Raw genomic sequence first — 21,910 nt, 5'->3', positions numbered from 1 at the left:
AAACAAAAAACTGCCCAAAGGTTAAACCATATCTGGGGGAGGGGGATTCTAGCTAAGAGCAGTGTGCACCTCATTATATACTCAGCGTAAGCCCTGTGGATTTCATTGATTGCTGGTGTCCAGTAATGCCTGAGCTTTATCTTGCACAGCGTCCCCTGGAAGAGGCAAGCTGAGCACGAGCCTCCAGCAGGGACAATTGTTTCTGCAAATTGAGTCATTTCTGATTGGAGAGCTTAATGTGGGCTGGCCTGTGCAACCAAAGTGGGTCATAGTGTAAAGTGGACATGAAAGGCCTGACACAAAGTGGAGTCATCCTGGCTGGGGGGCATCGCACTACCTCCATTCTGGAATAGCTCGTAGTCTACACTCACAAGGCTACTGCATACCACACCACTAACACTAACTAACTTTCTCAACCTCCCTCAGCTTTTGTTTCCCCACCTCTGTGTTTTATTTGCTGCCTCTGTCCATTTCTGTGTTTTGCTACATGCAGCAGCATCAAGGAGATTTTCATCTTGTGTACTTGCACCTTTCTGCAGGCTGCGGATATTGCATTTGCAGCTCGTCCAGAGTCCCAAGATCCACTGGCATCCCAATAAACACACACATTTGTGTTGCAAAGGCTAACCTTAAACCTCCCTGCTACATCCCTATCTTAACCCCAATCCTAATTCCAACCCAGAATCAAGTCTAATCCTCTTAAAGAAGTAAGAAAAGGCAAAATGTCCTCACTTTGCGTGGGCGTTCTGCTTTCTATCCTTGTGAGGACCTCAGAGCAATCTGAACTGGAAACACACACGGTCAAACACTGCGCCAACAGGCTCTAGGACCCGGTGTTTCCACTGTCATAAGGTAGCAGAGCTGAAGAAAAGCAAAAAGGGAGAGAGAGAGAGAGAGAGAGAGAGAGAGAGAGAGAGAGAGAGAGAGAGAGAGAGAGAGAAAGAGAGAGAGAGAAGAGATGGAGAGAGCAGTATTTGGAAAGTCAGAGAAAAGCTGAGAGTGGCAGAAGAAAGTTGACACGGTGTGAGATGCACTGCAGCCGCAATAAGGATTAATGAAAGAGCTGCTGTGTGTGAAGGAGGAGACAGCGAGGCGCGCAGGATGCAAGAGGAGATGCTGTGCAGGGGGGAAGGAGTGTCTTTGACAAAGCGTGCACATCACCGCTGCCAGGCTGCACAGGTGTAACAGGGGCGATCCTCATGCACTCACAGCCGCATCAGCACAGCTCGACTGAGGGATGCCGACAAGTTTGGCCCCTAATCTGTGACTCAACGCTGGCGTCCCCTCTCACACGCAGACACGTGTAGTAGGATACATGCAGTCCGTTCATATAGAGACACAAATACAGCGCGCATACTCCCACTTTCTGCACATGCCCACGCTAACAGCAGGCAAAAGAAGGCGCTAGCGGTGTGTAGAGGCGGTCATTCCAGTTGGATGGTTCAAACTGGGATTCTGGATTCCCCCGTTTCTCATCACAGGGACAGGACAGCCGGACAGGACGGAGGAGAACCAATTCAAAGGTGAGAACTCAAAGGAAACCTTGTGCTGTGTTACTTTGGAAGAAGTGGGTGTTTTTTGGAAGAGAGAAAACAAAAGAAACATTTATTGCTGTCTATCTCTGATGATGTTTTCTCCGTTATTTTTCCATCACACACACCCTCATTCTCCCTCTGTGAAGCAGCATTTGTAAATCTTTATGAAGGTTAAAGCATTGCTGTTACCTACTGTATACAAACCTGCTATAAAACAGCCTAGTTATAACCTATATTACTGTTTTACCAGTAAAAAGATTATGCCCTTCATAATAACTTATTAATATTCAAGTTTAATTTTCATGTCAGCAGTAATTTGTGGGAGCAGGTCTTGGGTTTTAAGTGGATCTCTGTGTTGACATGAAACCTTTCACTTACTGATTCAGGGCTAATATTTTTAGAAGGGTGATTTATCAATTATGATGATGGCTCTGGTGTCCGCAATGTTGTCCTGATTCTTAGCAGATTTTGTAATACTGTGATATTGTAAAAAGGATGTTGAAATCATGAGAGCTCCTCAGTCTTCATTGTACATTAAAATGAAAACACATTTCTCAAAGCTTGTTTCCGTGTATATTCATGCATATGCAATAGGGGATATGCTGCTTTAGAGTGGAACCCCGACAGCAACAAACCACCCCCCCACCCCCACCCCCATTACAAACACACACAGCTCTGCCCCATTGTTTATGTTTGTATAGCTACATACTGCTGTATGACAAGCCTGGTGTGCAGTAAGCACGCTGATGCAGTATTCCTGAAACGCAACCTGACACTCCTGCTTTCCTTTATATTTTGTTGCGGGAGAAAATCTGGAAAATCTGGTTTTGACAGATCACACAGATGTGTGTGTGTATATATATATATATATATATATATATATATACATATATACATGTGTGTGTGTGTGTGTGTGTGTATCAGAGGGTGTTTTAGTTGTTTTGCTTGACAGCATTTATTAAAGCAAGTCTTTTCTCCGCTCTTAACCCAACTGTGCTCTGTATGTTTGTGGGTGTGTGTGTGTGTGTGTGTGTTTGTGTGTGGATGGGTCATCGTCAATTAGAGGCCAACAAATTTGCCTCCCCACAGTGGTGATGATGATGATGATGATGAGACCATGTGCTACATCATCGCTCATGTAGAGCTCCATGAGAGGCTAATTACCTCATTTAGCTGCGCACGTACCGTAACACACACTTGTTTTAGTTACTTGTGAGGACATTGCATTGATTCATATTGGTTTACCATGTGTGCACCAGGTTTATTTTGTCCCCAGACCTAAAGGAACATCCCCTCAATGTGTGAGAACAGATATTTGTCACTACATCGAGATTAATACGACACACACTATCACACACACACACACACACACACACACACATGTATGTACACCGATAAACAAATACAGGCATGCACAGGTCATGACACTGCAAGATGGCTGATGTAAACACAGTCTACATGACATCTGGGCTGCATTTAGTAGGCCTGCGTGTTAAGCCCCTGTTAAGTATTTTGGCACTTTTGCACATTTGCACTTTACCGATAACAAATGAATAAAATTAAACTGATATACTTAAACAATAACAGGCTGGTGTTAGCCACCATTTTCATTAGGGAAATGTATTAAAATGAATTTAAAAATGTACAGTTTAAATGTCGTTTCCACCAAAGATGAAAATACTTTGGTGGGGGGATAAAACTGAATCCTTTTAAAATGTTGTGTAAAATAATAGATATGCTTGTATATTATGTGTCCACTAAAATATTTCTATTTTATCAGCCTTTACTGTAACATTCAGTAACATGTCAACCCTGGAGAATATAGCAGACTGAGTTGAGGCAGCTGTAGAAGGCACTGAAGCACAAGTGACAACTGAACACACACACACACACACACACACACACACACACACAACACAAACAACACGATATTGTGAGATTTAGTACATTGTGTCCCATGATGCTCACAGATGTGTGTAACATTGCACTGAGTACAACATACCACACTCTCTACAGAGATGCTGGACCCATTTGTAACATAGATCGGTAACTTCTCACTCCTCAGGCCTCATTGCACACAAGCACCAGCTGTGCGAGTGGGGGGGGGGGGGGGGGGGTGCATGTGTGTGTTTGTCTATGATGTGTGTACTTGTGTATGTGAGCGTGTGTGAGGCATGGACATTTTCTAAGGGTTTGTTTACCATGTGTGTCTGAAAGGCGAATGATGCAAGGCTGTAAAAGACTGCATGTGTGTTTGTGACCGCATGTGTAGTTATGTGGGGGAAATGTGTGTGTGTGTGTGTGTGTGTGTGTGTGTGTGTGTGTGTGTGTGTGTGTGTGTGTGTGTGTGCGTCTGGGGTTAGAGCAGGGCATACCATGGACTGATTAATGAGCTCATGCTGTCATACACACATTCTGCACAGGGGGGTTCAAGTAAACCCAGCGCCTGGCATGACTGCGCTCATTTGTTATTATAGAGTAATTCTGTGGAAATTATCCATCCTTTGCAGTCTAATGTGACAGTAACACATCCTCACTGGAAGGCACGGCTACGCTGGAATTATCCCATCCAGTTATTATCAAGCCGAGCAGAGGAACAGTACTGAAATGGCAAATTAGCCTCTGCTTCATTTATCCTGCAGTGAACACTGCACTCCATGGTGAATGTGTTTCCATAGGAACATGATGTTACTTTGAGCTTCACGAGCTGTGCAATGCTCTCTACATTGCCGCCTGTTTTTTTTTTTTTGCTTATCTTTTCTGTTCAGTTTCCTCTCTGCTCTCGTCGGTTACTCCACACAGATCAACAAAAACAGAGAGAGAGAGAGAGAGAAGGGTTTGGAAATGAAATCAATAGGGCTATTTAACCACCACTTGGGTTTTCAGATTTTTGTTGGGCATATCTCGAAGGCTGCTCTGGTCTTATCAGCTTGACATCGCTGTTCTTCGAGATGTCTTTTTATTAGAGCCTGCAGGCGTTTGCAGCTCCCATACTCTAGAGCCAATGCGCCCTTTCTTTTCTCTGAGTGTGTTCACTGTATCTGCATTTCCTCGATCTGTATCAGCTGAAATATTACAGCAATTACTTCAAGCCCTTTGCATGTGTGTGTGTGTGGGGGTGTGTGTGTGTATGTATTGTGAGATAGAGAATCGGTGTGAGTCAAAAAGACTGCAGAGTTGCTGAAAGTAAAGAGTCAGCAGCAACAGGGTTTAAAGCAATATTTCACTTTGGATGCACATTTCTGTGTTTTCAGAACAAGCCTTTTTTCATGCAGCAAGCAGAAATTGTACCAAGTAAGACAAGTTTTAAGTTTTGTACAGTGGCTTTGCCGACAGTATTGGCTGGATTATAAAAAAGAGAAGGAGTCAGATCAAAAGCAAAAAAAAGAGGGGTAGAAGTAATGGAGGGAGCTGAGTAGATGTGTGGTTGTGTGTGTGTATGACAGAGCACCAGACTAGAAAGGAGAGAGATAGGGAGGGAGAGAAGAGGAGCTCTTGTAAAAGTGTCACTGGTGATTTGCAGCGGCGTCCTTGCAACCTTCCCTCTACCTGACTGGATGTTTTATGAGCGTTGCAGAATCAGAAAAGGAGGCAGGCTTATAATACAGCTGACAGAAGTCTTTTTATGGTGGATGGGCAGAGGTGAAGGGGGGAGGGGTGTAATAAAGCTGAGTGCATCTCTCCTGGAATGAAGCTGCAGCGATTAGGAGGGGGCAGAAGAGAGAGGGAAGGCTGCTGCTACAAATATTAGTGTGTGAGTGAGCATGTGTGAGGTATGCACCATATGTCCAGATGTGTGTGTGTTATTGGGGGGGGGGGCTGTTGCTGACGTCAGCGTGTTGAACGATCACTCAGCTTGTTCAGTATGAGAGGTACTAGCCCTCCATGAAGGAGTGGGTGAAGAGGAGGGGAGCAGAGGGGGTTTGCACATCGCAGCAGTATCAGCGCTCAGAGCAGAACACCGCCCTCAGCGCCACTCCAGCCCAAAGACACCCAATTATTCCAGTTTTTTTTTTTTTTTCTGTGCTGTGCGGTGAAGCGTGCAACAACAAGTCACTGAATTGATCTGGAGCCTGTGAAGCACTCTGCCATGCAGAATGAATACCTACTGATGAGATATTATGTAGTCTGTTGAAATGACACTTTCTTATTCTACCAGGAATGAAAAGTCCCTCGACACACAATACAGAGAGTTTTTTCATCCCTTCTTCACTTGTCAGCTCAAAGCAGCGTTTCACCACCACTCTGTTCTGTGCTAATTTTAGATATTCTCAGTTTGGACCACAAGAAGTCAGTCGTATGTGAGTTTATCTTCATTTAACACCACTCAGAAATGTCTTAAGTTTTGAATCCCAGCATGCATGAGAGACACCCTGAGTAGGTCCAACTTGCTAACACATATACGTTTGCACTGAGATGGCTAACTTGTTGGAGGGTAATTTTTATTTATTTATTTTTTTTAACTCCATCCACTTTAAAATGCCTGAACAATACAAAATACACCAATCCATCCTATTTCAGTCAGCAAAAAAAACTACCTTTAATTACAGGCAAGGAGTACAGGGGACAGACAGCAGATTACTCTACTGAGTCTCAGCTGATTAAACTCTTCGTTTGCACTGGCTCTCTGATTATATTGATACAACCACATTCACCAATTAGTTGCTGTTGTTTACATAATTCTTTTTCCCTGTTGTGAACAAGCATAAAACAGTGATACATTGTTCTGTTATTAGAGTGCCAACTGAATAGATTACTACTTACTACTATTACTGTTACTTTTTTAAAGGTCCAATATTGTATTAAGTGCGATTTCCATGTCTGTTTTGATTATAGATCAGGTCTAGGTTCTATATTAATACTTTTTGTTCTTAAAACCACAAATATATCTTCTTATGGATCAACACAGGAGTGTTTCAAGTCCAAAATATGGACCTTTAAACTATCCGTGGCTCATTTACAGTTTTTCTCTTTGTTGATCAATGAGCACTGTCCCTGCAAAGTAAACAAATAATTGAAAGTAAAACTGTGCGACTGTGGCTCATAAATACGACCTGTTTATTAGGCGAATAATATTTCCTGCACTGCTGCACTGCTTGATATGTCGATTAAATCATCATGTTATGATTGCGAAGGCGTTACAAAATACATAAATACAGCTTAACGACAACAGATGTGCTGTGCAGTTTATATTGACATTTAAAATGAATTATCCTGGAGAAAGTTAGAGCTGACAGAGAATTTACTGCCTCAGAGGCCCCTGAACATGTTTGGTGTCCACTTGTGTCATTTGACAAAGGGGTCCATTTTCCTTGTCCACACTAAAATGCAATGTTAATGTAAAAGTAGACTTTTCAGATATGAAATCACCAGCTTAGTGTGAACGCTGGATCAAAAACGGGAGAACAACGTGCATTTTCTAGCTCAGTCTGTCTATTGCAAACTCATTTTTTCACTCACACACAAATCAGCAAGTAATTTTCCATTTTAAACATAAGAGATACACAAGTGGCTGTTAGTGACAGAGTTTCTAAGCAACTAGAATGTAGAAAAAATAAAAAAGATGTGTGTCGAGGGTAGATTTTCCATTATAAAACTGGCATCTCTTTGTTTAAAAAGCTGTCATTTGCACATACAGAGTTGGATGTTATTAATTCTTGGACCATTTAAGAATGTGCAGAGTTACAGTGTCCCTGTCTGCTCTGAGCTGAATGCATGTGTATCCATCAGACATATAGTATATATAGTGCTGACTTAGAAGATTTCCCTTGAAACACACTGAGTTGTGTGCCAGGCTGCCGCCACAACTCAGGTATAGTGGTAACTACTTTACTACACTGTACTTTATTACTTTGTACCTTGTATTCTGGTGCTATAAACCGTACTGCAGGAATGAGCTACGAGAAGTCAGAGACACTCATTCCTACGGTCACTGATGTGTTTAATAATATTGGTGAATCTTATTGTAAGAGATCTTGATCTCAGTGAGGTTTCCTGAATAAATAAAGCTTAACTATCACCCTATTACCGTGTATTGATTGATATAATGTAAATAAGACAATTCTGCCATATATAAATATATACATATGATATCAGAGCCCCAGTCTGCTTTTGGTCTGCAGCAGGTGAGTGGTCTTCATGTCGGTGGAGGAGAAAGAAAATGGTTTTAAATCAAGTTAGATGACAAAGAAAAACAAGTTTGGTTTTGAAACAGAAATAGTCTTAATTGATCGTACATGAAGTCCCCGACATCACAAACTCCTGTGAAGCCAAACTGGGCTGCAGAGATATCATGTCACACACTAGAGGGCAGTACAGTGAGGATTTATTTTTACTTGTATTAATGACGGTGTGGAGACTCTATTCACACAGCCACATTGTGAGGACTCACATTCAAAAAGCTGGTGCAAGGATAAGCTTTTATTTTTGGGTTGAGATTTTATTTATGGCTAAGGTTAGTGATATTATGTTACATGTTAGAGTAAAGAGCAAAAAACTATTTCAGCATTTTCTGAACTGTTTTATACTCAAGTAAAGTTTTCTTTTCTCAAGTGCACTTTTGAATGTAATCTTCATCTGCAGCTTTAAAATCATGCAAATTATTATTATTATTCATTGTATGTATAATAATGTATATGTATAACGATTGATTAAGGCCTGAAGTTTCACAATGAGATTCCAAAACGATGCCATTTTGTTTCTGTACTCTGCTCATTGAGCACTCTTGAAAACTATTTTCTCCGTTGTATGTCTGATATTAGTCAGCCTTTTAAAGACAATTTATCCAGCCACTGCGTTGTCAGCACCTCAGGAGCTGTGCTGGCTGAAAGGACTGCTGGGCCTCAGGACAGTCACGCCGTGATGAACGTTGGATTTGGTTGGTTGAATGGGCAGACACCTCTGTAGTGCTTACACTGCACTGATGTCTTGAGTCTGATGTGTAGGGTTTAGGGTGGAGGCATAAGCCCAAGTACTGTGAGTGTGTGTGCGTGATGGAATATAAGACTGCCGTCCAAATGGAGCCTTGGAAGCACACAACTCACAGGAGTCTGTGTGCAGAGAGTTTGTGTTAAACTTCAGTCTAAATATTTTGTGTGACCTTGTTCTTCTTTTAACAGACATCATCGTCCTCATCGGAGAAGTGGATAGCGAGCCACCCCAGCACCTCGTCTGTCCTGAGCCAAACCCTCTTAAGGTGGACGGGCTGCATTAAAATTACATGTCCCAAAGGAGCGCTGCTACAGCAGGCAGCAAATCCACAACACATAAATCAAAAGCAGACGACTTTGATTTCTTCATTATCGCTTCCTGCTGCAACAACAGAGGAGCGGGCATGTTGACAGGCCTGCTGACCTGCGGATGTGCACCGTAGGATTCTATTTCTGGAGCCTCGTTGCTTTTACAGATTAACTGCCCTCAAATATGGCCCCAATCCGTTCATTGCGCCACTAGTTTGACTGCTGCCTGAGGTTGTGCATATTCAAGCTTCAAAACACCCCACTGTGCATCAGTCCAGCCATCTGAGGGGACGCTGCCTTTGGCCTGTTTTTGAAAGCAGTGTCACTGCACTTTTGTCAGACTCTTGCAGAGGAGCAAACAAAAAGAACCACATGCCATCACAACTTGAAAATCTTTCTTGTTAGTCTCCACACAATCATTTCTCAACTTACGTCATTGCTCATTTCCATCCAAAGTTGTTGAAGGGAAAGATTGACATCCAGAGCTTTCAAACTAATACTGTGACACCGGGCTTAGATCAAGACTTAATATTTTATTGCGAGAGACATTTTCCATGAGTTCCCGAGGGCAATCACGCTGACATCCCATTGCCCACTGTTTTCATTGGCCTGTCTGGGGCTAATCAAGGATTTCCATCATCAGAATTGACATTTTCATATTGTATGAGAGAGAAAGTAGCAGACATTAGCATATTCATGAACACTGACACATTCAATCATGTGAAATGGAAGACATGGGGCAAACCCTGAGCCATCAAGCCCTGAAACAAATAGCTTATGACATGTGAGGAAAAGAGATTCCTGAATCCACCGTCACGACTTCAGCGCCACATCCCTCTGCACACAGCAGCAGGCCATCACTGGCACATTACGGTATTTCACTCGATTATAAACCTGGCATGTGTTGTTGGCCTCTGGATCAAGGCCTATGATAAGACAAAAATTAAAGAATAGGATTAAAGATGGATTATCAGTGAAACACTAAAACCAGCAAAGCAGCTGCCTTTGCGTAAGCCCATCGGACGCTCTTCAGGGAGACGCACTGCAGACCGATTTGTAGATTACATTTGGTTGTTGATGTGGTGGCCTCTTGTGTGGTTGGTATTAAAAGAGAGGGAGAATGGAGAATCTAGATGAGCTGGAGCACCCTCTTCTGGGAGAAAACCCCAACAACAGCCGGGCGTTGGGGCCGGGGCCGGGGCCCGGGACTGGACAGGCTCCAGGCGGATTGTTCAAGGGCATCTTGGTGAAGTGTGAGGAGGACAGGGCTTACCCCCCCTTAGCATGGAGGAGCTATTGTGGACATCCTCCTGAGCTTCAGCAGCAGCAGCTACTGGACCCTTGCTCCTTGCCTCGCACACTGGAGTCCTTTTACCCGCCGGCCCCCATCTGGGGCCACACAGACTCCCTGCTCAGCAAAGACTACCTGGAGACCACCTTTGTCGACGTTCGGCCCGGCTCCACGCTGGAGAGGAAGCTGCTGGCTGAGACGCAGGACTTCCACAGTGTGTCCTACAGCATGGATGATGAGGACGACCTGCTCCCGGACTCGGACGTAAGACGTGATGTTGACAAAGTTTTTTTTTTCTCATGTCCTGACAGCAGTTTGTGTGTAGTTGAATTTCAAATTGTAAAATCAGGTATTCAATGTAAACAGAATAATGACAGTTATAGGAAGGTAGTGCTACTAATTTCTTCCCTGCAGACACTCAAAGACAAAGATCATTTACACGGACGGTAAATGGGACAGGAATGATTACTATAATTTCCATGGGGATGTCTTCAAATGTCCTGTTTGTTCAACCGTCAATCTAAACCCAAAGATATTTAGTTTACACTGATATAAAACAGGGAAGAGCAGTGGATGAGTAGTAGTTGCAATCAAGTAGTTGCATTATTGCAATTCATTTTCTGTTGATTGACTAATCAATTATTCGACTAATCGTTTCATCTCTACATATAAATAATTATCACATCTGATCAGTTCGTTTCTACCACATCCGCTTTGTTGCTCGGAGGAGTTGTGCATTTAAAGGAGGAGAAAGTCTCATATTCTCAGTACAGAGTCTGGGAATGAAAGAGGAATTTAAAATAGACATACGAGCGGTGCATTTCAGGGCAGGCAGCAACTGAATGCTTACTGTCAAACAGCCAGATTACATAAAGCTCCTCTCCTGCTGCGGTGCAGGTAATGACACTACAGTAGCGATGGAGGATGCCAGTTCTATTTCATAGATCACTGAGCAAAGCCCACCCTGGAGTGAAATGTAAATTAGCTTTAAAACGTTTACGGTGGTCATGTGACGTTCAGGGAGTCAACATGAGAACGCATGTGCTGTAAATGTCACCAATAAGTCGCTGCTGGTCGTTTAAATTATGATGAACAGTCTCCAAGCAAGGTTAAAATAAATTAAAGTTTCAGTTACCTGCTGTGAACTATAAGCTGAAGGCCATTTTATGATTATTACTTTGATTAAAAACACGATCCAGTGGACAAACAGTATTAAACACCATTGAAATCAGGAGCAGTTGGCCGCTGCACAGCTCAGGTTTGAGAGTTTGCTCCACAAGGACAAAAGAGCACGCAGAACATAACTTTTTTTTTTTTTTTTTCTCCAAGCTCATTCTGAATGCTGGTAGTAGTGCCGTGATGCAAAGGCACAGGCCTGTGGGAATAAAACCTTGCTGTGACCTCAAAGAGGCACAGCACAACATCTCCTTTACTCCTTTGTTTCAAATCAAATGCTCAGTTAAAGGAATCGAACTCACCCACAAAACTCCTTCACTGCTTCATGATGGATTTTCACTGTGGAGCTGATCAATACTATATGGTGCCAGAGCAGGAGAGATGATCTCAGGAGTGTCCCATCCCGAGTGACTTTACATATGAGCACAGTGTCAATCTGGCTTTTGGCTCAATGTGAGATGTCCCTGTTTCTTGTCACCACCATGAACTGATTCACTGATTCACTGATTCAACAAAACAAAAAAAAATCCCTCCTGATATAAAAGGTAATTCCAGACAGGATGGATCAATCTGGAAATCAGAGACCCACAGACCAGGCATGTGCAGTGAATGACAGACTGCCGTTAAAATAACCTCGCCAACTAATGTCTAAAATTCAGTTTGCTTCCTAAGAAAAAAGGAAATGTTACGGGAGCATCTTTCAGGCACAAAACGAAACAAGCAGAGTCATAATGTGACATGGTCAGTGTGAGAAAGGAAGTCAGACTGAATATGCAGCTGTTTCAAAAAGATGCGTGAGTCATGAATAACCTGCGGTCAACACAGCTACTGCGCATCCAGACTAACCCCATTCAGTCACATTATCTTTCAGGCACAAGCAAAGTTTAGCAGTTGTTGTGGACGACATGGACGTAACATGAAAAAAAGCCAATTTGCTTTCTATCAAAATTGTTAGTGAGTGTATAATGTTTGTGTATTTGTGTATTATATTTTATATGCAACTTTTAAATTGAGTAATTGTCTTCTTTTGAATGAATAAGCTTTGGGTCTAAAGGGAAATTTCACTCGTTACAAAAACCATATTTCTTACTTATTATTGTGGTGTCTAGTTTTGGTTTTACTCGCACTGGTTTTTAAGATACACACCACATCAATAACGATAAATAAACACACAGTCGTGTTATAGCATTTGAAAATTACATAAAAAAAATTCTGCCTATATTGAGTGTCTTTCCAGAAACAGTGTTTTGAATGGAACGACTTTGAACCAGAAAAATAGTCCCTATGAAAGAAGTTCACAGTGGAACGTTTATGGAGGGGGATGTTGCTGCTGAATTTTTTCCAAATGTAATTTTTAATTGCTGTGAAATTTAATTCAATTCATTTCCATTACGCTGGTGTGGGGGCAGAAATCTCAAAGATGAATATCTCAAAAAACCTGCATGAAAGAATCTGCATGAACAAACACCATCTGAGGTGTTTTACTAGGCCATCTAACCAGAATGCAACTGAACTGCAGTCTCTTTGAATCCCAGGACTCGTCCATTGATGACTTCAGTGATACAGACAGCGAGAGCAACTTCCCTCTGATGATCCCCCAGGACTACCTGGGTCTGGCCTTTTTCTCCATGCTCTGCTGCTTCTGGCCCCTGGGCATCGCTGCCTTCTACCTTTCACAGAAGGTTAACACTCACACTCAAACACACACACACACACACAGTCCTGAGCTGACAAGATATAACCTGGCAGTGCAGTTCACAGCCAAGGGTGATGTCTTACCCTCTGCAGTGTGTGTAGACTAACAACAGGTCCGCTATGTTAAGTGCTGTGCAAGTGTGGATGTTATGGAATTGCTTTGGAGTTGAGACAGGGAGGCGTTGCACCCAGATTGGCAGGATTATGCCACAAGAGCTTCCAAACATCAGAGAGCTGAACAATGCAACAGAGTGATTGCTTAAGACGTGTTTAATCTTCAATCTCCAATATTTGATTGAATTAACGTCCCTAAACCAGTGTCTCCAAAACACAACCTTCCCATCACAGTCGTGAACTGCTCCGGCAGAGACTAATCTTCCTTTGGTAGAGTTGTTCAGGTTGAGAGGCTGTGAACTTTAAAAAGTATTTCTTTTTGTTGCAATTCAAGGTTAGTTTTTTTGTTATGTTTTCCAATAGATGATAAACATAATGCAACACAGGACAACATCTTACAGGACGTCAATGAGGAACAGGTAACAGAGCAATCAAAACAAATCTGGGCACACATGCGTTCCGTGTGTAGAAGCTAACCCATGTAAAATAACCAAAACCAGTAACAGAGAGCAAAAGAGAAACAGAGACAAGTTTGAGTAGCAGATTTTTTTTCTTCTTCATCAATAATTGATGTAGCGACACCCGTAGGTGATGGCTCGCGCCCACTGATCTGTGTGGATGTCAGCTCACAGGACGTTCCCTCGCACATGAAGAAAAATCATGGCGAAAGTTATTCAGTATCGTTCCATGTTGAAGATTCAGTCTGTGAGTGTTTGTCACCCGATGTCTGAAGTCACATGCTGTCCTTTACATCTTAGCTGTAGCCGTCGTCACATGTTGAATAAAAGTACAAACAGAATAATGGGACAGACACTGTTGGGAACAAACAACATTAATAATACATAAGAAATATCAATAAATGCAGCATACTATATCAGTACTATCATATATATATAATCCCATGGCAGCTGATTTATTTTTCACCATGTGCTACTGTAGCAAAGAGTCTAACAAGACATTGAAAGAAAAAAACAATTAAGAATCAGTATACTAGCAAACATGCTGCTACTTTCAGCTACCAATTACAACCAATACAACCATCTCCTTTACCTCGAGCTGTCCATAACCAGTCTCTGCAAAGGCTGAGGGCTTGACCAGCTACAGATACAGATACTGATACAGTCAGAGAAATAAAGTTGTAATGAGATACTGCAGCTACAGCTCATGTGAAAGTCTTAAATTGATAGCTGAAATGATCAATCTCCTCAGAGGCAGAGTTGGTGGAAATATGGAGCAGGACTAAGGGAGAAGGGGACAACTTCACTGCACAAACTATCTCATCAGTCACTATTACCACTGGCAGTGTGAAAAAGCCCTTCACACCTCTATCTCTAGTCGCCAGAGGCCCGTAGTTTATACAGGCATCATTCCAGCAGTGCAGGGGGAAAAAAAAAAATCCCATTAACGCTTTTACAAAGCTAACTGGCAGCAAGCTGCAAAGGCCTTTTGATCAAATCAATAGCCTTCGTTAAGGTTTAATTAGAGTCATAACAAGAAGCCCCAAGGTGATAGATTTCCAATATTGTTGAGTGCTACCTAAAACAGGGGTCAGAGACAAAGACAAGGACTAGAGGGGGAGAGGAAGGAAGGAGGAGAAAGTGATGAATGAGGCACAAACGCCGGGTGCGATTCAGAGATGGAAGATAATATGGGTTTAGCGTGAGATTGGAATGAGTGGAAGAGGAAAGTGTAGGCCAGGGAGGACATTGACAAATGATGACAAATGCTGCTCTCCCCCCACCCACCCCTCTAATCCTTATCTCACCCTCCTCTCTCCTCTCCATTTCTCAGACCAACAAGGCGTCAGCTCAGGGGGATTTTCAGGGGGCCAACGCAGCGTCTCGCCAGGCTCTGTGGCTCTCAGTGCTCTCCATTGTGTTTGGAATCATAACGTACATCTGTGCCATCGCCGCGTTGATTTCCTACCTGTCCGGGAAACCGCCATAAAAACGGCTCTTGCACGAGGGAATGCACATAGAAGAAACAGACCTCTTACACACATCTCATTAATATCCACACACGCCAACGTATCACCTGCAAATGTAAAGTAATCACAGTCTTTGTCTGTCAACCCCGTCTGCAGTCATGTTTTATCTACACCGAGATGGAAAAAGCCAAGAACAGACATAATGATACAACAGGAGAGCTGGAGTCTCCATCATAATCACTCCTAATTGGATTAGGGCATAATTCAGCTCAGAGGATGTGAAGAAAAATCATTGAAAGTTATTCAGTCTCACTTCATGTAGAAGATTCAGTCTGTAAGTGTTAATTATTTTTGTCACCTGCGGTCTTAAGTGACCTGTTATCCCTTAAATCCGGGCTGTCGTCATCACCACATGTGAAGCATTACTGAAGTAAAAAAAAAAAAAAAAAAAACTGTGACAACAAATGCAGATGTTATCACTGTAGATATCACTGTCACAAAAACAATGGAGGAATAATGAGAAGCGGAGGGAGAAAAGACAGGGGGAAGTGGGGCAGCAAGCGGCGATGGAGTCTGCAGATTTATGAGAAGGTCACAGCAAGGACGTGGCAGCGGCTAAATCCTGATGGACCTTGCTGTTGGAGGGGCCTGAGCCAGCACTGTCGCTGGTGGCGGTTTCAGAGCCCCAGAGCTTTATTTTTAAAACATATGACGGGCCAGAAGCAATATTCTTTGAGAGAACCCAGAATTCATTCCGACGCCTCTGGTCGGAGCGAGGGACCCGCAGGGAAACACTGCACATGCACATCGATCAACCCAACCTGATCTCACATTCAGCATCATTCACCGTGTCCCTGCAGAGAGGACTGATTCTGCTTTGTTTATGCTATAAGTTGAACAAGTATCTTTATGTTGAAATACACGTAAAAGCTAAATAAAAAAATACATATTGTGCCATTATATAAGAAAATAAATATAAAGAGTTTTAAAATGAAGTGCAAGGTGGCGATGTGAACACTGGCTTGAGATATAGAAATAAAAGGAACTGCTTCGTACAGTACACTGCATATACATAGGAAATGATAAGATAGACCTGCGAGGATAGGTGCCAAAAATATGGAAGAAACTCTGCGGATGATCCTTTTATGAGCTATTCCATTAATAGAAGCAACCAGGCTGCTACTCCACACCCCAAAATATAATTCCCCCAAATATAGATTCTGCTATTTCCTCCCCCTTAAAAAAAAAAAAAAAAAGGACAGGAATCCTTCAGGAAGTTGCTTCTTGCAGTCTGACAAACTTAAAACAAAGTTCTCTACTTTAACTTGCGTAGATAAAGTAACACTTTGTTCAGATGAGCAGACGTGTAAGACAGCGCTCAGCCACGTGGTGCATGAGGTAGGAAAGTTTCCATTTGGGTCACATTAGAAACCTGCATGGCGAGTTTGTAGTTTGACGTGTACAAACCTGCTACGAGCTTCAGTCTCTTCCTTCATTAGGTCCTGAATCACTGCAAGAGCAGCTTTGATATGAGGGGAAAAAACTCTGGCCGTATTGGGTTGAACTTAAGTGTGCCATTAATTAAAAAAAAGAAAAGGGGGAACTCCAAATAAATGTTTTAAAAAATGGCTGTAAGGAAAAAGTTGACATTTTCTATGTAGATGTATAGTTTTTATAGAGTCCACAGCTGAACTACAAATAGTTCAAATCATGGCTTTGTTTTCTGCAAACCCAGTGTTGTATCACGACTGAGCCGATAGATTACGATCACTATAAGTGACATGTGTAGACACACCTGTGATATCTCGGTGTCTGGCCCTCGTCTGCTATCACTGTTGATGTGCTGTGATACAGCTGCACTGACCGAGTCCACACACGGTGTCGTACAGTCCTGACAATCCTGAAACCACCCTCCGTCTCCACTGGACATTTACGTCAATGAAAAGAAAATTACCCTTTTGTTGTTACAGCCGAGTTGCCACAATTAGTGATTTATACGGGAGCATTTAACGTGGATTGCCTTGACGGATCACGCCGGCACGAAACAGGGTCTGGTCAGATTTGTCTCACTTTGTCTCACTTGTAACAGATAACGACTGGACGGACGCAGCGGAGTGGACAACTCGTGAGTCGATAAAGGTCAAAGGTTGTGGCAAATGAGATTTATTAGCAGGAGAGATATTTGATTCTTTCCCAGTTCACATTCTTGTATTACATGTGACTATTAAACTGAAGGAAAATCAATGAATCCCAATAAATGCACTTGTTTGACATTCGTCTTTCCTCTTTTCAACCTGGTCTTCTTTCAAATGTCCTCATTTAAACTCCCACCATCTTCTGACTACAGCTGAACTGAAGCGAAGGTAGCCCAAAGTGGTTTTGAATATTTTATTACAACATCAGTATTTAAAAAAAAAAAAAACTAGAAAAAAAGAAAGCTGCTTCTTCATCAGAGGGTTTTGGAGTATCGCCGCCTGACAGAGTCCCTGTAGAACTGGAAGATCTTCTCTGATGCTTTCTGACTGACTGCTATACACTGCTGCAGCTGTAGAAGAAGAAAAACAAGCATTAAAGAAATATGAAAGGTCTGTGATATCACTACAGGTAGAGACAGAAAAACATCTCATCATCATCGGTGCTGAAGGAAATCGATGACAGAGCCTTCACAGTAGTGACAGATATATGATGCAACACACAACAGCTGTACAAATCTGGAAATCACACGTTAGACACTATTACAAAATCTAAATTTGGCAACGACGCAGTGTTTCTGGGAAAAATGACTCATTCGTAAGCTGACCTCATGGACTGAAAATGATCCTTTGGTTGACGACATCAATACTCGGCGCTCCGTGCTGTCAATAGCAAAGGTCATCAAAGCTCGACTTTCCTGGTGAGAGTGGAAACAGACAAAATAAATAAATAAATCAAGAAATTCAGTGAGGATTCTGACAGCGTTGACTCCACTGAAAGGACACGCTAAATTCCTATAATGTATTTAAGTTCCGTTTTTCGGTGTGCCCAGATTTCCCTGAATCTGCCTCTTATGATGGACCTGTACAGTCCTCAGCGTCTCCCAGAAAACAGGCCTGAACCACAGAGCTGCAGAGGGTTTAGACAGAGAAATCCACTCCTCATTTAGTTTTCTAGCTGAAAGGGGGGGGGGGGGGGATTTGGAGGCAGAATTACCTATTACAAGCGCGAAGTACGAGATATGAGGCACAGAGGTAAAACTCATTTCACTGTGGACCTGGAGCTGAGTGTCCTGTAGAAGGGTTTAAATGTCTGGAATGTACTATAACGCATCAGACTGCTAGCGTGTATTAAATGTGTTTCAAGGCTTTTCAAGTGTATAGTACAGTCATGGTCTTTTAGTGATTTTTCTACAAACCCAAAGCCTTACTTTTTTTTTTTTTTTTTTTTTTATTCCTGAATAATGAAACTGATGATTTTGCTGATATGAACCAAAAAAATATACACAGCTCTCCTCATGCCCGTCATCCAGGCCGGGATACATGTGGGAAAACTGGTTCCTCTCAGCTGAAATTTAACACCTGTGCTTGTCAATATGAAGGTGCTTGTTTGTTTGTTTATTATGATCTCCATGAGCTTTTGCAAAGCGGCAGTTATTCGTCCTGCGGCCCACACAGTTTACACGTTGACAACACAACCATATCATCACAATTACACAAGATAGAAGATCCTCCTTAAACACTGCATGCCCATGAAACACACAAAATATACTTATTAATTATTAATATTGCTTGTAAGGTAAGGCTCTTTTAGTGTTTTTAAACTATATATATTATTTTGTTGTATAGTGAACTCCAAAACAACCTCCAGTAACATGCGTTGTTGAGTAATTGTGTATAATTGTACTGAAGGATAGTTTTTCATCCCTAATGAAAACCATCAATGAATACAGCAATCTATCACCCGCGCCTCAGACTTACCTTCTCCTGAGCTGCAGTGGGGTCTGTGATGATCTGACCGTCTGTGTCGATGGCACAGGTCACTCCGCAGAACAGGCAACTCATAGGCAGGCCTGCATCCATGAGAGCCATACAGGCGGCATTCAAGAAGCAGGACAAGAGCTGAGGAAGCGCTAAGGAAGAACAGTCACCAAGAAACACGGTCAGGAGAGCATTTCAGTGACTGGAAGTTATTAACCTTACCGCACCACGCAGCAGAGAACTTCACTGAAGGATACTGAACCATCGTCGTGCAACACCTGAAGAATGAGAGTGAGGGACGAGCGGGGATGAAGTGACAAGAGCAGAGATGCCTCGCAGGTCTCTCGCACACACTGCTCCTGTGATCGCTCCCTGACACCTGGAAAGTAAATACATGCTTGAGGTAGACAGAAAACTTACTGGCTCACTTACTCCACCTTGTGGTGTGTGGTGGTATGGCAGCAAGGCTGTAAAATGAACAGCTACTAGCCTGAAGTTTGCTTTAAATTTACCCTATATATAACATTTATTTCCAAACTGCATAACAGTTTCTCATGTATATCACATATCTCCTAATGTCAACACTGTATTGTAACTATAGTAACCTGCCTACACTGTGTGCATGACTTTAAAGAATTAATTATCAGCCATAGAAGAAGATTTAGCAACATTCAGGAACTGCGTTAAACAAAAAATTAAATGAAGCTGTTTCTCTCCTTGGACAACAACTTACTTGGCAGTCCCACTTTGGGCTGTATCAACACCTCCAGGGTCGCCCGGTCATAGATCTCCTTGCTGACCTTAACCTCCGCTGGTCCATACACTCCAGCCAACACACTTGTGTCTCCTTCAGACAGAAACAAAAGAGGACATTATTCAGTAGAAAATACATTACTGATCCGCGGGGGGGGGGGGCATGAGAATAGGACGTGTAGAAGGTAAGAAAAAACACAGAAGCACTGAGAAATCAACATGCTGATCAATAATGCAACACCAGTTCAAAACAGATAGAGGCCATCATACAAAGCAACATCTTCCCCAATCACAGTCATTCTTCACTCTGCTTTCAGAGATAATATGTCCAATAAATTATAGACTTGTCACCGTGGAAACAAACTAGGTTTATTAACAAATGCTAAGGCCTGTTTTTGTAAGAAGGGGAGTTAAATCTTACCATGTCATCATTTAAAGTCAAGGTCTTATTTAAGTTCACTGTGCACTGATGGGTGTTTGGAAGATGGTAATGTTACATCATGTATTGGTTTACACCCACCAAAGCCCAGACTTTAGGTATCATTACTTGGAGACCACCTTTGAGGACAGTCGACCTAGTTGTAAAAACTAACCATTTATGCTTGGCAGCTCAACAGCAAAAGATATTGTGTTGTGAACCTAAAGCCTGGTCTCACAGGCTCAATATATCACAATCTAAGCGTCGTGGGATTTGATCTAGACCTGATCTAGATGTGAAAAAAAGTAAGTAATGAAATCTCCCTTCTTGTGTTTTCCCAATCAGATTATATGTTATTTCTTAAATCTGACAGCGTGTTGTTAAGAGTCTTCTCTGGAATAATCTGGTCCAGATTTGACAAGTCTAAGTATGGTGGTTTTTGGTCTGTAGTGCTCATTGATGTTTTCACAGATTTGTGAGAGGGTTTCAAGCAGCGTTCATGTTTTCTAAATAGGGGCTGAAGAAGCGGAGCTCTACGGTAAACTGCAGCTAATCCTAAATAAGACCGAGTAGCTGCTTGTTACAGCTGACTCCGTGTTTCCAAGTGTCGTTACCTTGGATGAAGGACGCCGAGCCGTCAGGTCGAGACAGTAAGCTCTGCTCACAGCCAAACTCTCTCAGGGTAACACTTGAAGAGCCGCACACCTCCATCACGCCGCCACCATGGAGGAAAAGTAGTCTGTCGAGGGTGGATGATGTCATCTGTTTTGCCGCTGAAGGACTCTTAGTGATGACATAAGAGCGAGGAGGTATCGTTGATAACTGCATATTACTCTAAATAATTTTACTAATCGTTTTAATGTGCTGGTTCCACTGGAGAAATGCGGAGAAATAGTGTCTATCTGTGACCTCACGAGAGAAAAATAACGTGGTAGTTTTAACTTGGTCACGGTATTTTGAAAGTAGTGGTGGTCATGTCTACAATGACACACTATTTAGTGTTTCAGTTCTCCGCTGTCGTCAAACACTCATGATTTTACATTCTCTCTTCTTCTCAACAATGAAGGTGTTACTTATCAGAGGTCATATCATAAGCAGATCACCTTCATACAGAGTAAACGGCTCACTGCCCCCTTGTGGTCACAGCAGGGAACTGCAATAATAAAGTAGTAAAAGCAGCGTAAATACAGACATGAAAGCATACCACCACTTCCGCTAAGTACTTTCAAAATACACTGACACCATCTGAAACGAAGAGACTAGCAAAAACTAGCCGATTTATTTAAGATGCCAACGCCGTATTATTGTAGCTTGCGACTACGGATTTCCTGCATCGATGAGGATATAACGGAATGTAGTTTTGTGTTTTTAGTGTCATTAGTTTTTTATGAAAGCAGGGAACTGCAACGCTAAATAAAATCGTAAAAAGTGTATCAAAGCAGACATGACCACCATTTCTGGTACATACTTTCAAAATAAACTGACGAAGTTGCAGCAATCAGGAACTAAGAAACGAAATGAACATGTTTATTATTTTCCAGAGATAACTGTAAGTGTTTGGACACATGGAGAACTCCACAACATGAACACCTTTACAACATGAAGGTTAGAATATAAGATGCTACCTGCGCCTGAAATATCATTATTATTATTATTATTATTATCATTATTATTATTATTATATAAGTAATTTATCCAACCAACCACTGTGACATTATACCCACTTTAATTCATGTTCTCCTTGTAAAGAAACACATTATCATTGTACATATTGTACAAAGACAAGTATAACATGGAAACATTTTGTAAG

At 42.1% G+C, this 21,910-nt stretch overlaps 2 protein-coding genes across 2 annotated transcripts; one reads left to right on the top strand and one right to left on the bottom strand.

Moving 5' to 3' along the window:
• The first annotated feature begins 884 nt into the window (after positions 1–884).
• Positions 885–17,247, top strand: tmem91 (transmembrane protein 91). Its single transcript, XM_056375015.1, has 4 exons — positions 885–1,523; positions 8,654–10,328; positions 12,776–12,922; positions 14,841–17,247. Exons 2-4 carry the CDS (start codon positions 9,894–9,896, stop codon positions 14,994–14,996), a joined length of 738 nt encoding a protein of 245 aa, XP_056230990.1. The 5' UTR covers positions 885–1,523; positions 8,654–9,893; the 3' UTR covers positions 14,997–17,247.
• exosc5 (exosome component 5) lies at positions 15,318–21,105 on the bottom strand. The gene is made up of 6 exons (XM_056375014.1): positions 20,715–21,105; positions 19,663–19,776; positions 19,187–19,308; positions 18,930–19,070; positions 17,777–17,866; positions 15,318–17,521 (listed from the first exon to the last, which is right to left on the bottom strand). The coding sequence occupies exons 1-6, from the start codon at positions 20,926–20,928 to the stop codon at positions 17,426–17,428; spliced, it is 777 nt and encodes a 258-aa protein (XP_056230989.1). The 5' UTR covers positions 20,929–21,105; the 3' UTR covers positions 15,318–17,425.
• Positions 21,106–21,910: the final 805 nt, after the last annotated feature.

Source organism: Seriola aureovittata, chromosome 4 (assembly GCF_021018895.1).
Source record: "Seriola aureovittata isolate HTS-2021-v1 ecotype China chromosome 4, ASM2101889v1, whole genome shotgun sequence".
In the NCBI taxonomy this organism is placed as follows: domain Eukaryota; kingdom Metazoa; phylum Chordata; class Actinopteri; order Carangiformes; family Carangidae; genus Seriola; species Seriola aureovittata.
The sequence above is the reverse complement of the archived record's forward strand: the minus strand, read 5'-3'. Positions and strand labels throughout refer to the sequence as shown.

What these genes read in the sequence shown, in the direction of transcription:
- tmem91 (XM_056375015.1), top strand. Translation starts at nt 9,894, where the DNA reads ATGGAGAATCTAGATGAGCTGGAGCACCCTCTTCTGGGAGAAAACCCC. An exon ending in ACCTGCTCCCGGACTCGGAC is followed by an intron (nt 10,329 to 12,775) that starts GTAAGACGTGAT and finishes TTTGAATCCCAG; the next exon opens with GACTCGTCCATTGATGACTT. An exon ending in CCTTCTACCTTTCACAGAAG is followed by an intron (nt 12,923 to 14,840) that starts GTTAACACTCAC and finishes TCCATTTCTCAG; the next exon opens with ACCAACAAGGCGTCAGCTCA.
- exosc5 (XM_056375014.1), bottom strand. Translation starts at nt 20,928, where the DNA reads ATGCAGTTATCAACGATACCTCCTCGCTCTTATGTCATCACTAAGAGT. An exon ending in TGTTGCACGACGATGGTTCA is followed by an intron (nt 19,071 to 19,186) that starts GTATCCTTCAGT and finishes GCGCTTCCTCAG; the next exon opens with CTCTTGTCCTGCTTCTTGAA. An exon ending in GATCATTTTCAGTCCATGAG is followed by an intron (nt 17,522 to 17,776) that starts GTCAGCTTACGA and finishes CTTCTTCTACAG; the next exon opens with CTGCAGCAGTGTATAGCAGT.